This window comes from Topomyia yanbarensis, chromosome 3 (genome assembly GCF_030247195.1).
Source record: "Topomyia yanbarensis strain Yona2022 chromosome 3, ASM3024719v1, whole genome shotgun sequence".
NCBI lineage: Eukaryota > Metazoa > Arthropoda > Insecta > Diptera > Culicidae > Topomyia > Topomyia yanbarensis.
Genome location: NC_080672.1, coordinates 70,074,649 through 70,087,112, shown reverse-complemented (window position 1 = coordinate 70,087,112; position 12,464 = coordinate 70,074,649). Strand labels below are relative to the sequence as shown.

The 12,464-nt window shown below is 37.3% G+C and overlaps 1 protein-coding gene across 2 annotated transcripts in view; it reads left to right on the top strand.

The window, feature by feature from the left end:
• The window catches only part of LOC131693031 (uncharacterized), a 67,027-nt gene that overhangs the window by 28,882 nt on the left and 25,681 nt on the right, over window positions 1–12,464 (top strand). Inside the window, exon 1 of one of the 2 annotated variants that reach the window (XM_058980499.1) lies at window positions 9,042–9,595. The exons of the other annotated variant lie outside the window; for it this stretch is intronic. Coding sequence (XP_058836482.1) covers window positions 9,535–9,595 — 61 coding nt within the window. The 5' untranslated portion in view covers window positions 9,042–9,534. Of the gene's footprint in view, window positions 1–9,041; window positions 9,596–12,464 lie in introns of those variants that run through there. 2 annotated transcript variants of the gene reach the window in all.

The following is a 12,464-nucleotide window of genomic DNA, read 5'->3' as shown; positions in this document are numbered from 1 at the left end:
GAAATTGATCTTGATTGATTTTATTATTGATCTAAAATATGGGTCTTCAAAATAATATATCACAATATGGAATACGACAAAAAGCAAATAATAATGGAAAGACAGTATTCGAAAAAGTTCGAGTTTAGAACGACTTTCATTCTACTTGGAGTTATTTATTTCGCTTCTCATTTTCCGAGATATGTTCCAGATCGATTTGATGGTTATTTGTTAGAAAATTTGCTGTCATAAGGTAAATGAAGATTTGTGCACTGATAAGTGATCAAGGTACATTCAGACAACTTGGAATTGTTCGGTGGTTGTTTCTAGCTGTAATATTGAATGAAATTCTGATTTCATCCTTTTCCGTTTTATAGAAATGTAATTCGACTAGTTTGTTTGAACGGATCATTACTATATTGAACAATAACAATAAGCTACAACTTTCAAAGTATTCAACATAGATACTTGGTGTCTTCAGCAAACTTGTTCGCAAAAATAAGAGCTACGAATTCAATGAAAGCATCATCTCAATCAAGGATGCAAAAAATCGTTCAACTAAAAATCAATCGAATCTCTTTACAAATATTTCATCACTACTGAAACTTTTTAATAGACAGTGATAGAAAATCGATTACTATGATCTGATGCTACAACCTAGTTAGCTCATTTTCACTTTCTCTGATCAACATCAGACACTGCTAAAACTGGAAAAACTCATCGAAAGAGGATAGCGGAAACTTAATTCACGATTTAGAATCGGTAAAACCGAAGCCAATGCAACAACTGCCTGTGATAATATTGGGCGTGTAATACCAGGGTATGCGCTAGCCAAAATATTGTTACACTATGCTCTTCCGTTACATAAAGCAATTCAGCTATAACTGATTCAGTTAAAGGCTGTTTTCCGCAGCACTGAGAATGGAGGAAAAAAGCAATTGCCCAACTACACAATAGTACGATCTCCTAAGAAGTTTAACACAAAATCATCGGTTTCTACAAACAAAATCTATTTCCCGAGAACAAATTATGCCTTTCGATTTTTTTTGAATTACATCTTATGATTTTTATTCGTTGCTAACGCTAAACAAGAGTGATCGGTAAAATTATCAAACAATGAGTTGAACGTTAATATATACTAGATGATTACTAAAATGAACGATTTTTTCGTTGTTGACCTCAATATGTCAATGAAAACACATCACTTATAGGGAGAATAATCTGAGAAAATACAATATCAAAAGAAAAAATATATTGCACCCATTAAATTGTCCGTAGATGCTATTGGCCTAAAATTAACCCTGGTGGCGTAAATAATTGATTGCATGTTTTTAGTCTTCTTTCGACATATTGGAAAATAATAAAAATCCTTCGTTCGTATTAAATGTTTTTTTTTTTTGATAACAGTCCGAATTTAACAAACTATAGTTCACTCGAAAGATATTTGTATAAGTTTCCTGGCGATATATAGACTATTTGTCCATGTTGTGAGTTTTGACAGTTAATCTAAAAAAACTGCATAAAACCTCTTTTTACACATACAAATATACATATCATGGATACTAAACATCAGAATCAAAACAAATTATTAACTTTCTATTCGAGTATCAGGCCTTTCATTTGAATTTTGTTTAGATAAAATAGGTTCAGCCATTTCGGAGAAATACAAATGAGAATTTGTTACATACATACACACACATACATTGTCCCCAATCGTCGAGTTGAGTCGGTTGATGTATAAAATTCCACTCTCCGGGTCTCGCAAAACATACTGAAAGTTTGAGTGAATTCCAGACATTTCTTTTATAGGAAACTAGCTATTACCCATCGCGCGTTGCAGTGACTTTCAACGAAATAGGAGTAAAACACAATTTGTTCCGAAGCGCCATCTGGCGGGCAAATAATCCCCAGCCAATAGCACACAAACACGCTCCATAACAAATGTCTACTACGTATAAATTTTTACGGCAATCGGTTAAGCCATTTGGGAGTTTATAAATCACATACATACAAACATTGATTTTTATATATATACTAGCTAATACCCATCGCGCGTTGCTGCGACTATCAACGCAATAGTAGGAAAACACAATTTGTTCCGTAGCGCCATCTGGCGGGCAGATAATCCGCACCCAATAGCACACAAACACGCTCCATAACAAATGCCTACTATGTTTAAATTTTGACGGCAATCGGTTAAGCCGTTTGGGAGTTCATAAATCATATACATACAAACATTGACTTTTATATATAGATAGAAGATAGATAGATAGATAGATATAGATAGATAGATAGATAGATAGATAGATAGATAGATAGATAGATAGATAGATAGATAGATAGATAGATAGATAGATAGATAGATAGATAGATAGATAGATAGATAGATAGATAGATAGATAGATAGATAGATAGATAGATAGATAGATAGATAGATAGATAGATAGATAGATGTAAAAAAGTACAAAAACCATCGAACATGTAGCAAAACTTTTTAAATTAGTAGCATATAATTAATCTTTCTTAGTTGAAACATAAACATTAAAAATGCATTTTTTAAAAATAAAAAAATACATGGGGCCCTAAATAATTCTTTCTTTTATTTTTTATTAGTAAAAGTCAAATAAGGGAAGATTACATCATGGAGAAGATAAACCAAATTTTGTCCTTTTCAGATTTTTTTTTGGATTTCCAACAAAAAAAATCACTAGAACATTGTTTGTAAGTTCTTTGCGTTTCTCCATCAGTAATTAGTTAACAAATACAATACAAATAAGTTGGAATATCCTTCTCATTATTTATCACAAAACACATGTACAGGAGTCAGTTTGACACTTCATTTATTAAGTGAACAGATTCTATCGAAAATGTTTGAAAATAAATATTTTGTCTCTTGTGATTAGGTAATCAACCAATAAACTTATAAAACAATATTATAAAAACCATTTGGAAGCTTTCCTCTTGGTTTGGTACAGATGCCAAGAATGCAACATTATAATTCAATTAATGACAATAATAATGGATTCAATTATGTAGGTATTTTCATTTGGTAAAATTAAAAATAACGTTTAACACACAAATCATCGCATATTATTGAGTGAATATGACTAGCCGATTTAAGAATGTTGCGCAAGAACAAGTTGAAAACAAAAGCCAACGGACTATGCCTAACTACCCCTCAGTGGATGCAAATAACTGAAGTTCGCCGTCTAACTGAACTCAGACGCCAGCAGCGAGATTCCATCCGAAAATTGTTCTTCTTAGGAAGAATTTGTTTTAGATAGGTAGATTATTAAGAGAGGGGTAATGGTTTTAGCGTGAAACAAACTATCCTATTTACGATTTTTTTAGAAATTTGGGCGAAACGAATTGATCAAAACTTTTGTACATTATAATGTATCATTTCATCCAAAAAAGTCATTTCACCAAAAGTTTTTTTTGAAACCCTTACCCCCTTAAATATACTTTATACATCTTCACCCTAAACTCCTTGGCAGGGAAAATATACTCCGATTGAAAAAGAAAAGACGAGTTTGCAATCAAAGTAGCTAGTAAACATAATTGCATTCCGAAAAAAAATTGAATTTCACTACCACTAAGCTCATTCAAACTCGTGGCTCATAAATTGGCAAGGTATGCGACGCACCTAATCCCTAAATCCTAATTTATAATCTTAAAATAATTCATTTTATTTATACTCAAAATAAGATTTACAGTTTATGATTTTAAGACAGATAGTCACGTAGCGAACATGTTCGCGGTGGCCTCATGATGCTGATGCTTGAAGCGATATAAAACTTCGATGTTCGCGATTCTCAAATAAACGAGGCATTCGCTTTATATGTGTTCACCGAATATCGCTTCGAAACTCTGTGGAAATGTTCCAAAAACACAAAAACCACGAGCCAAGAGCTTACCTCGTGTTCGACGATGTGTGCTTCTAAGGTTAATGTGAACTTTTTCGAAGATTGTAAAAAGCGAACTAGATGCGAAGCTCGCTTCGTCCGAGCAGAGATAAGTTTTACCCCTAAATGTTGGCAGCGATTGTGTGAAACTCATCGATTGCATGTGGTATGCTTGAGAGGGTGCTTCGTGAAGCTTCGAACAGCAATCAATTCATTTTGCGAACTTTTCCAGCCCTGCTCTGCACCAGCCGTAACTAACGATCAACCATTAGCCTGAGCGCGCTGACGTGGCCGACTGGCGGGTGGACGTGGTTTGACTTTTGCTGTTGGCCGTGTTTGCAAACATTGTTCCACAGCTTTATGACAGTGCTGGTGGACACGGATCGCAGTGGAGGTCATTGTCGAATTATCGGTCGAATTAGTCATCGTGCACAGGCGAATTAAATAAATGTTAAAGTAGAAGCCCGTCGTTTTGTAATAATTGTAGTTTTTAGTTATTAAGTGCTAGTCTATCTGTGTAAGCGTTCGTCTGAATATTTGTGACAACTGGGACAGAGAATTGATGCAAAACTGGTGTATATGATAGAATAGTGGGTAATCCTTCCGGTGTTCAATTTGTGCATTCGATTCGATTCATTCGGGAAGATCAGATTGCATGTTACATATGCTTCCTTTTCTTTTTTTTGTTGTACTACTAGTAGTTTGCTTTTCCAACGCTCATGTATACCAAAAATAATATTAGTCAATTTATACACATCTAATTTACCTCAATGGATCTTTTTTTCTTTATTCAATATGTTATGTTTCCTCTTATTACTATATCTTAAATTAGATTTTTACTAACACTGACTAACACAATCTCATATACACTCACAATCTCTCCCATTCCAAACATACAAATACTCGTAGCCTTCGCGATAACACAAAAACTGGTCACAAACACGAACATGCAATTGCAATCCTCCACGCATACTTACGCCAGCGATCTCGCCTGCATAAAAAACCCCGGTAATTAAGTTGACGTTTTAGCACCTATAAAATTACAAACGCGATCTCAAGTATTAACCCACCGCTCGCACAAACATGGATCGGTCACGTCCGGATTTCTCTACCCTCGGTCTTAGTTGCATAGCTTCATACCTTCAGTTGGACCAATCGAAAAAAAAAAATGATCGGGAACTCTAGTGATATGGGGGAACTCTCTTCTAATACCTAAACCGTAAACTGAAAATTAAGCATCAGATTCACGGTCCACGCGATCATTCAAGAACAGACGCAAATATTTGAATGAACACATGGTCATAAAATCGAATTTATCTACGCGAAATTACATACATGCTAGCAAACGCGAAACGCACGTTAACATACAAACGCTTGAACTTTGTCCACGCACCACTACGCCCGCGATCTCACAAATATGAAAACACATTGGTGATTGAATAAACGTTTTAACACTTATAACCTTCAAAACTTATAAATGCGATCTCAAGTGCGGACCTCCAAGCACATCATGAATCGGCCACGTCCGAAAATTCCTTACCCTGGGCCCTAGTAGCTTAGGTCCATGCTTTTAGATGGACCATTCGAGAAAATAACGCTCATTTCCACTGAACAACACGTTCCATGGCAACATGACCGAGAACTTTACAAAAGCCCATGTTCACGCGATAATCCATCGGTTACGTCCTGAAATCTCTACTTTCGATTTTAGCAGCCTAGGTCCATACCTTCTGTTATAAATAAAAATGACGCTCATATCTCATATCGGGAACTCTTGTGATACGGGGAAACGTACTCTATTCTAGCATCTGAACCATGCACTAAAATTAACCATCAGATTCACTGTCCGCGCGCGATCATTTGACCACACGATTATAAAATCGAATTTATGCACGCGAAGTTACATACACGCTAGCACACGCGACAAACACGTTAACATACAAACGCTCGAGTTCTTCGCAATAATCCGCAAGTTTACAAATGTACAGATGGTTCTAAAATCAAATTCATACACGCGAAGTTACATGCACGCTAGCACACCCGACATACAAACACCAACGCGATCGAACATGTTAACGTACAAACGCTCGATCCCTATATACGCGATCGTGAAGTCCCTACGCCTCCACATATCTGCCCGCTGCAAATTGCCATAGGCAGTGTTTTAGTGAGTGATACTTTTTTTGTTCAAATGCTCACCATTTTATTTATAATTTGATTTTTTGAAAAAGGATTAGATAATTTAATATGCCTTAAGACCCTTTTCGAAGTTTTAATTTTCGATGAACGAATGAGCGCCAATCCATGACACCGCATTTCATCTATCTTTTGCATTGACAGCTTCAAAGATAGGAGTGGGAAAGGAGATTTCGCATATAACTAAAAATTGTAATTCAAGACTACGGTATGTTTCGTAATATGCAAAAAACCTCTATCCATTTTGCCTTATTGTTTTCGAGATTTTTTTTGAACATGTGTCAGAAACTAGAATAAAAAACTCCTATGTGCCCTTGAGGTAATGTCATTTACTTACAAAATAAAAAGAAGAGAGCATATTTTTGTCTTTGTGAGTTGTACACGGCTGGTGGACAAATCAAATTGTGTCGTTACCTACTACTACCAGAGGTAATTATTTACATTTCTGATGATTAGAAAGTAGTGTACATACTATAACTCGGGTTTTTAAACACCCGCCCGAAGCCAGGTCGTGAATGGTTACCGCTAATTTCATGCACCGCGTCGCAAATATTGAACAAAAAGAAATTGTAATTTTAGTCGATTTCTACTAGTCAACCTTGTTGGATGACTGGTAACTGCATTTCGGTATCGGGAGCTGCACAATTAGTTTGAACAGCTCCGTGCTAGTAATGAGGCCAACTGGAACAAAAATTTCGTACCTACTAAACATTTTCGTTGAAAAACAAATTGGCCCTTATCAGCGCTATCAAACCATCAACCAAGAATTTTAAATTTGAATCTTTTCTTTTTGGTCGAACTTAGCATACACACCCACGGGAAAACCCGATTTTAAATCATCTGGAGCTCGTTTGTGATTGGTTTCCGGTAATTACATGCACCGAGCCGTAAATCTTGAACAGTTTTCATTCGAAGCTCCACCTCTTTGACAATGGGAGTAAACTGATTTCGTTCGATGGCCAGGCCATTTGGCCATTCGTGTGTTACATTCATGCTGGCTACACCACAAATACGCTCGTTATGTCTGTACTAGGGTTGTGGTACCGGTAATACCGGTACCGAAAATCCCGGGAATACTGACCCATTTTTGGTACCGTAATACCGGTACTGAACAAAATCCAGTACCGGTATTTTCGGTACTATATAATTTTCAATGACAAATATGTTAACTCTGCCGGGGGATCTGATTCAAAATATCGGTCTGCAAGATAACGTTTAATTATATTAATTTGCCTTCTAGATAAATCGTTGAGATAACACCTTTGTGTGGGAATGAGGTGGGCCAGTGGGTTTCCATTATTCACTGGGTGGCGCGTAATAAGACTATGGTCTAAGTCATGTCTGTATTTGGTTTGCTCTTAAACCTTTATCTATAAAAGAACGAACAGCGATTTAGTAGCTAACAATTTTAGACTTGTGAACTGCTTCAAATAGGGCGATTTGTAATTATTGGTGATCTGAAAATTCAGCAAAACTTCATAGTTCACAGGAAAGCAAGAAGCCTTGATATGCATTTGAGAATAGTAGGCAAATGACATAAAGGTCGAAACCAATTTTCAGAAAAGCAAGAGAGGAAATGCGATTAACCTGCTCGGATATACTGCCATTCTCGCTTTGATTTACTGTTGTTAATAGGGTTTCATATATTTACCATCTGTTCAAGTCAACGAAAGTCGCACCACTTAGCAGCTATTGATTTCAAAGTGGCCTAGATTTCGAAATAAAAGAAGGTGCCCTATACGAAAATTATCTTCTGTGAAATGAGTCTTGCCATTCCGAATCAATTAAAAACAATAAACATGTCTTTTGATCAGCACAAATCAATCATCTGAGAATAAGATCATCAGTTTGAGCATTCAATTTCAGTTTGAAGCTTCTTTCGATTTTTTTTTTTAAATATTCGAGTGCCCGTACTTTACCGGTACTACCGGTGCTGAGGGCTCCAGTACCGTAGTACCGGTTCTCGCCAAAAAGGGTCGGTACTGCGAACCCTAGTCTGTACGCGATAAAGGAGGAAGGTGAAGGGAAAACCCTAATCTCGCTTGTTTCGTGCCAGTCTTCAGTTTTCAGTCAGTCGAATCCACCATCTGCCGAGAAAAGGGCTACCACGCCGTGCGTGTTCATCAAGCATCATTCCGGTGATGTCACATGCATTACCACCCCATAATAAACTTTAAAATCATAGTCTTGAAACTTACATCCGCACGATAATGCACAATTGATTTTCATGGATTGCTTAAACTTTCCAAATTTGATAGTTAGAGGGTCTTCTGAATGTATCATAAATCAAGATTATTAATAATGCTATCGTTAAAATAATTCAATTTCAAAGATACCCAAGTGTTCGTCTTGCCTCCTGTCAGTTATCGCTCCCGAATGATTAATTATTGCGTAAATAATTTGAATTCTCAAAACAAATTGCCTTCTTAAGTCTCATCACAGGTCATTTACCTAAACCATCCCCAACCACACCAAAACACACCGTGAGTCACAGCTAGTGACCGACTGTCCAATTGTCTTCAAACCATCTTTAAACTCATGATAATGTCTCAGCGATTTTTGACACGCACACACACTTCAACCACCACCACCGATAACAATATACGAATCTGGGCTAAAAGAGGCCGCAAAAATAAAAACCCCCAAAGGTGCAACGCGTCATACAAGGTATGCCCTCTGGCCACCCTCCTCACGACCCGGAGCACCAACATGACTGGCCACAAATGCGATGCTCTTACCGATCATCGCACCGTGTGTTGGTTTGTACATATGTCGATCTGTCCAACGAAGAGTACCTGCTGAGCTGACTGACGGGCTGGCCGTGGCAAACACATGTTCCGTTCAAACACAAAACCGGCTACTACCTCATGGCTGAGAAGTAATAAGTAATCATGGAGCTCGTGGCGCATTTTTTCCTGTTGCTGCTGTTGCAACGAGTTCCGTTCCTCACACAGTGCCATTTCGCATTCAACACTCGTTCGGAGCGGAAGGATTCCGCCGAGTTGCAATTCCGCAGCGCGCACACGCGACTCTAACGAAACAGATTTCGTCTTTTTCGGAGAAAATTAACCAGTTTTGAAATTTGATTTAGAAACGAATACAAGTGTGCGATAAACAAAATTGGCCAAAATCGATTTTTTTTGCTTCGTCTACCAGTAGTGCTAAGGGCTCCATCAGACAATCGCGAAACGCAGATGAGTGCAGTGGTAGGCCGACTACCAGCTACAACAACTTGGCGTGTGTTATTAATTACTGTAGATTTTATTTTAATTTATGACAAGTGAAGTGAAACGAAAAAAAAGTGCTGTGGTCAAGACTCGTGAATATCGATGGTTCTAACTGATAGCCGGTTTGCGAGTGTGTCCCAATCGAGTTGTCGCTTTTCAAGTGGTTTTTAAACGAAATCCCACAGAGCTCCGTCGATAGTGCACTACGAACCAGTGCTGTGCGGTTTATGCTTTATGTTCGACGAGAACAAGGAAAACTTGCAAGCCACATTGGCCTTGAGCCGAGAAGTAAGTAAAGTGTTTTGCTGATCGGATTTGCTTTGTTCGTTGTGAGTGAATCTGTCGATTTTAGGTTTCCGTTCGCATACGTGTGGTGATTTTATAAATTTCATGGGTAAACAAAAATGGTCGAAAACGCCAGCAGCTGACGGCTGTACGGCGAGAGTGTTCCTGACCGTCGTCAGTGGGACTGGTCGGTAGCCTTGAAATGGTTTTTTGACCCGGTGTTGATATGAATGCTAAACTATTCAAATCATGACGATTGAGAAGGTGTCGAAAATAATGTATGCATACCTTAGAAGTACAGGTGACATCGTTGACAAACGTGGGCACTGGATATGTGTTAGAAGAGGACAAGCAAAGTAAAAATTGTGAACTAATATTTTGCTTGTGGGCTGTAGACTATGATGTAAGTGGCCATATACCAAGCAAAAGTCTTACGTTCATCTTTTACAGCTTATCTATTTTAGTTAATTAGGGCAAATGATCCTGTATTGATCCTATAATTCAGGAGCCCTACATTGTTCAAAAGAGGCGATACGACTTTCTCATTCGAGCGATCATACATAAACGTCACTCTAGAGAGCCACAATGGATGGGTTGTGCCTAATATCTTTGGCTCGCTCCTAAGAAGCAGTGTGGTAGAATGTCGATAGAAGACGCTGTTCTAATTTACAGTTCAGAATGGGTTGGCTTCAAAATCAAAATTAGATTAATGTGAGATCAGCAATCGGAAATTTTTTCAAACATATTTTCATCGAAAGCCAATGTCACAATAAGTGGTTAAGGTTGTCCATCAAATTACTTATCATATATATTATGAGTAATTCGGTATTTTTAATTTGATTTGGCCAGATGATATAAATATAGAAGTGATTGATTTATCCGTTGTAAAATGGTAGGGACGTATTTAGGCTTACACACGAAACGCTTTAGGGGTGAGTCTTTCTGCTATCGATGAACTGCGCAATAACTACTGCATTCTTACCAAAATTTTCAAAAGTAAACTCTTTCCCATTGTTGCAATTTACACGGTTATCTGCTAATGAGACTTACAAGTCAACTGTCATGAACTATTTCGAGTATAACAAAACTCCATGAACATGTAAATTATGTTTATCAACAGTACACTGTCATGATCCCGATCCATGTTCGATACTGTATGACACAACAAAAAAATCCGATCAAACCAAACGAACAAATAAAGTTTTTTACGAACTTAGTTATCTAAACAAGAAGTAATAATTGAATTTCCCAAAATCACAAAAAATATTTTTGAAAATATTTTCTAAAACCTTTAAGAGTTAGTTTTTCAAAAGTTTGTCACCGCTCGTATTGATGTGCTTCGATTTCTATGAAACTATCAGCGTTTGTTCATGTATGTGGCGCACGAACTTTGACAAAATATCAGCTTAGTACTTTAACGAAAAGTGAGGTAAAACGGGTTTTGAAAAATTGATCTGAAGAAATAGGTCAAAATTTTACAATCATTCTATATTTGGTTTAGCTTGATGTAATTTAATTTTATTTAGTTTTTCTGAAGGGGCTTTGATGGGAGTTGAAAATAGGATATACCTTCTTTTTACATGGAATGGAAGCATCGGCAATTTTTCGTAGGCACTGGTCAGCTATTTTCGTCCGCGTTCCTTATCACCTATTTTTATAAAGTGATTCATCGACAGTGCTATCTTTGAAAATAAACCACCGTTGTTTCCGATCTTATTTTAATGCAAATAATCTTATCTTCATTTTATTATACCTATCCAGAGTTGCACATATTTTGTCACATGTAACTTTAAATATTCTTTGATTTGATGGCATTGTAATGAATCACGTATCCACCGGTTGGTATGATTAGCACCAACCGGCATTTCTTTAGACTAAGCGAACTAATTTCTTTGTGGAAGTGGGCGTAGCGTAGTTGGTAAATCGATTGTCTTGTACGCAGCGCACCTGGAGCCGAGTCCCGACCAGGGTTACCATATTCACAGATTTTTCTGAATGTCATAGATTTTTTTCATATTTTTTTCACAGATGACATTTTTGGCATTTTGGCACAGATTTTTTGGAATGATCACAGATTTCCACAGATTTTTTCCTTTTTCGTCATCACAGATGGAAAAAAGATTTTTTGACCGAAACACAGATTTTAATGTGGCATCCCTGGTCCCGACCCCGCACATAGAGTTAGAAATTTGCCATAAGAGATTTTTCTAGACCCCGAAGAGGCGAACCTTAAGGTCATTAAAACCTCTATAATCGAAAAAAAACATTTCTTTATTTGTTTAACGTTTATTTGACCACCTGAGAAACTGATCCACTTGATATTTAACCGTTATGCGTCCAACAAAAAAGCACCATTAACAGGGCAACGAGGGTACCCACAAATTGAAATGCTCATAACTATGGCTGCCTTTAACCGATTTGGACACTTTTATATGTTTTTGATATAGGAACTCGTCCACTTTTTAATTCCGTAAAATAGAACCGGATTAATGGATCTGGCTCTTGGTAATCCTGATTTTCCTGAGTTATGTTCCAGTACTAGGGTATGATTTGTAAATTTTCATAATGTCCCTGCAATATGAGTATCAAAACTCTTCAAATTGTCTCGGAAATCTGTTATTCATTGTTACGGGACCCTATGGAAAATTGAAAAATTCAATTGGAATGGAATGGCCACTCACGGCCTCACGGGAACCTGCTTCGGAATGTCCGTTCCGGGTTCAAATCGCCAAATGGTTCCAAAGCCACAAGATACAGCCTAATGATTCAATTCCAAGAATTTTGATACCCACATTGCTAGTAGTCCATTGAAATTCACAAATAGTATCCCAGCACTGGAACATGCTTCCGGAAATCCGGATTTCCGGGAACC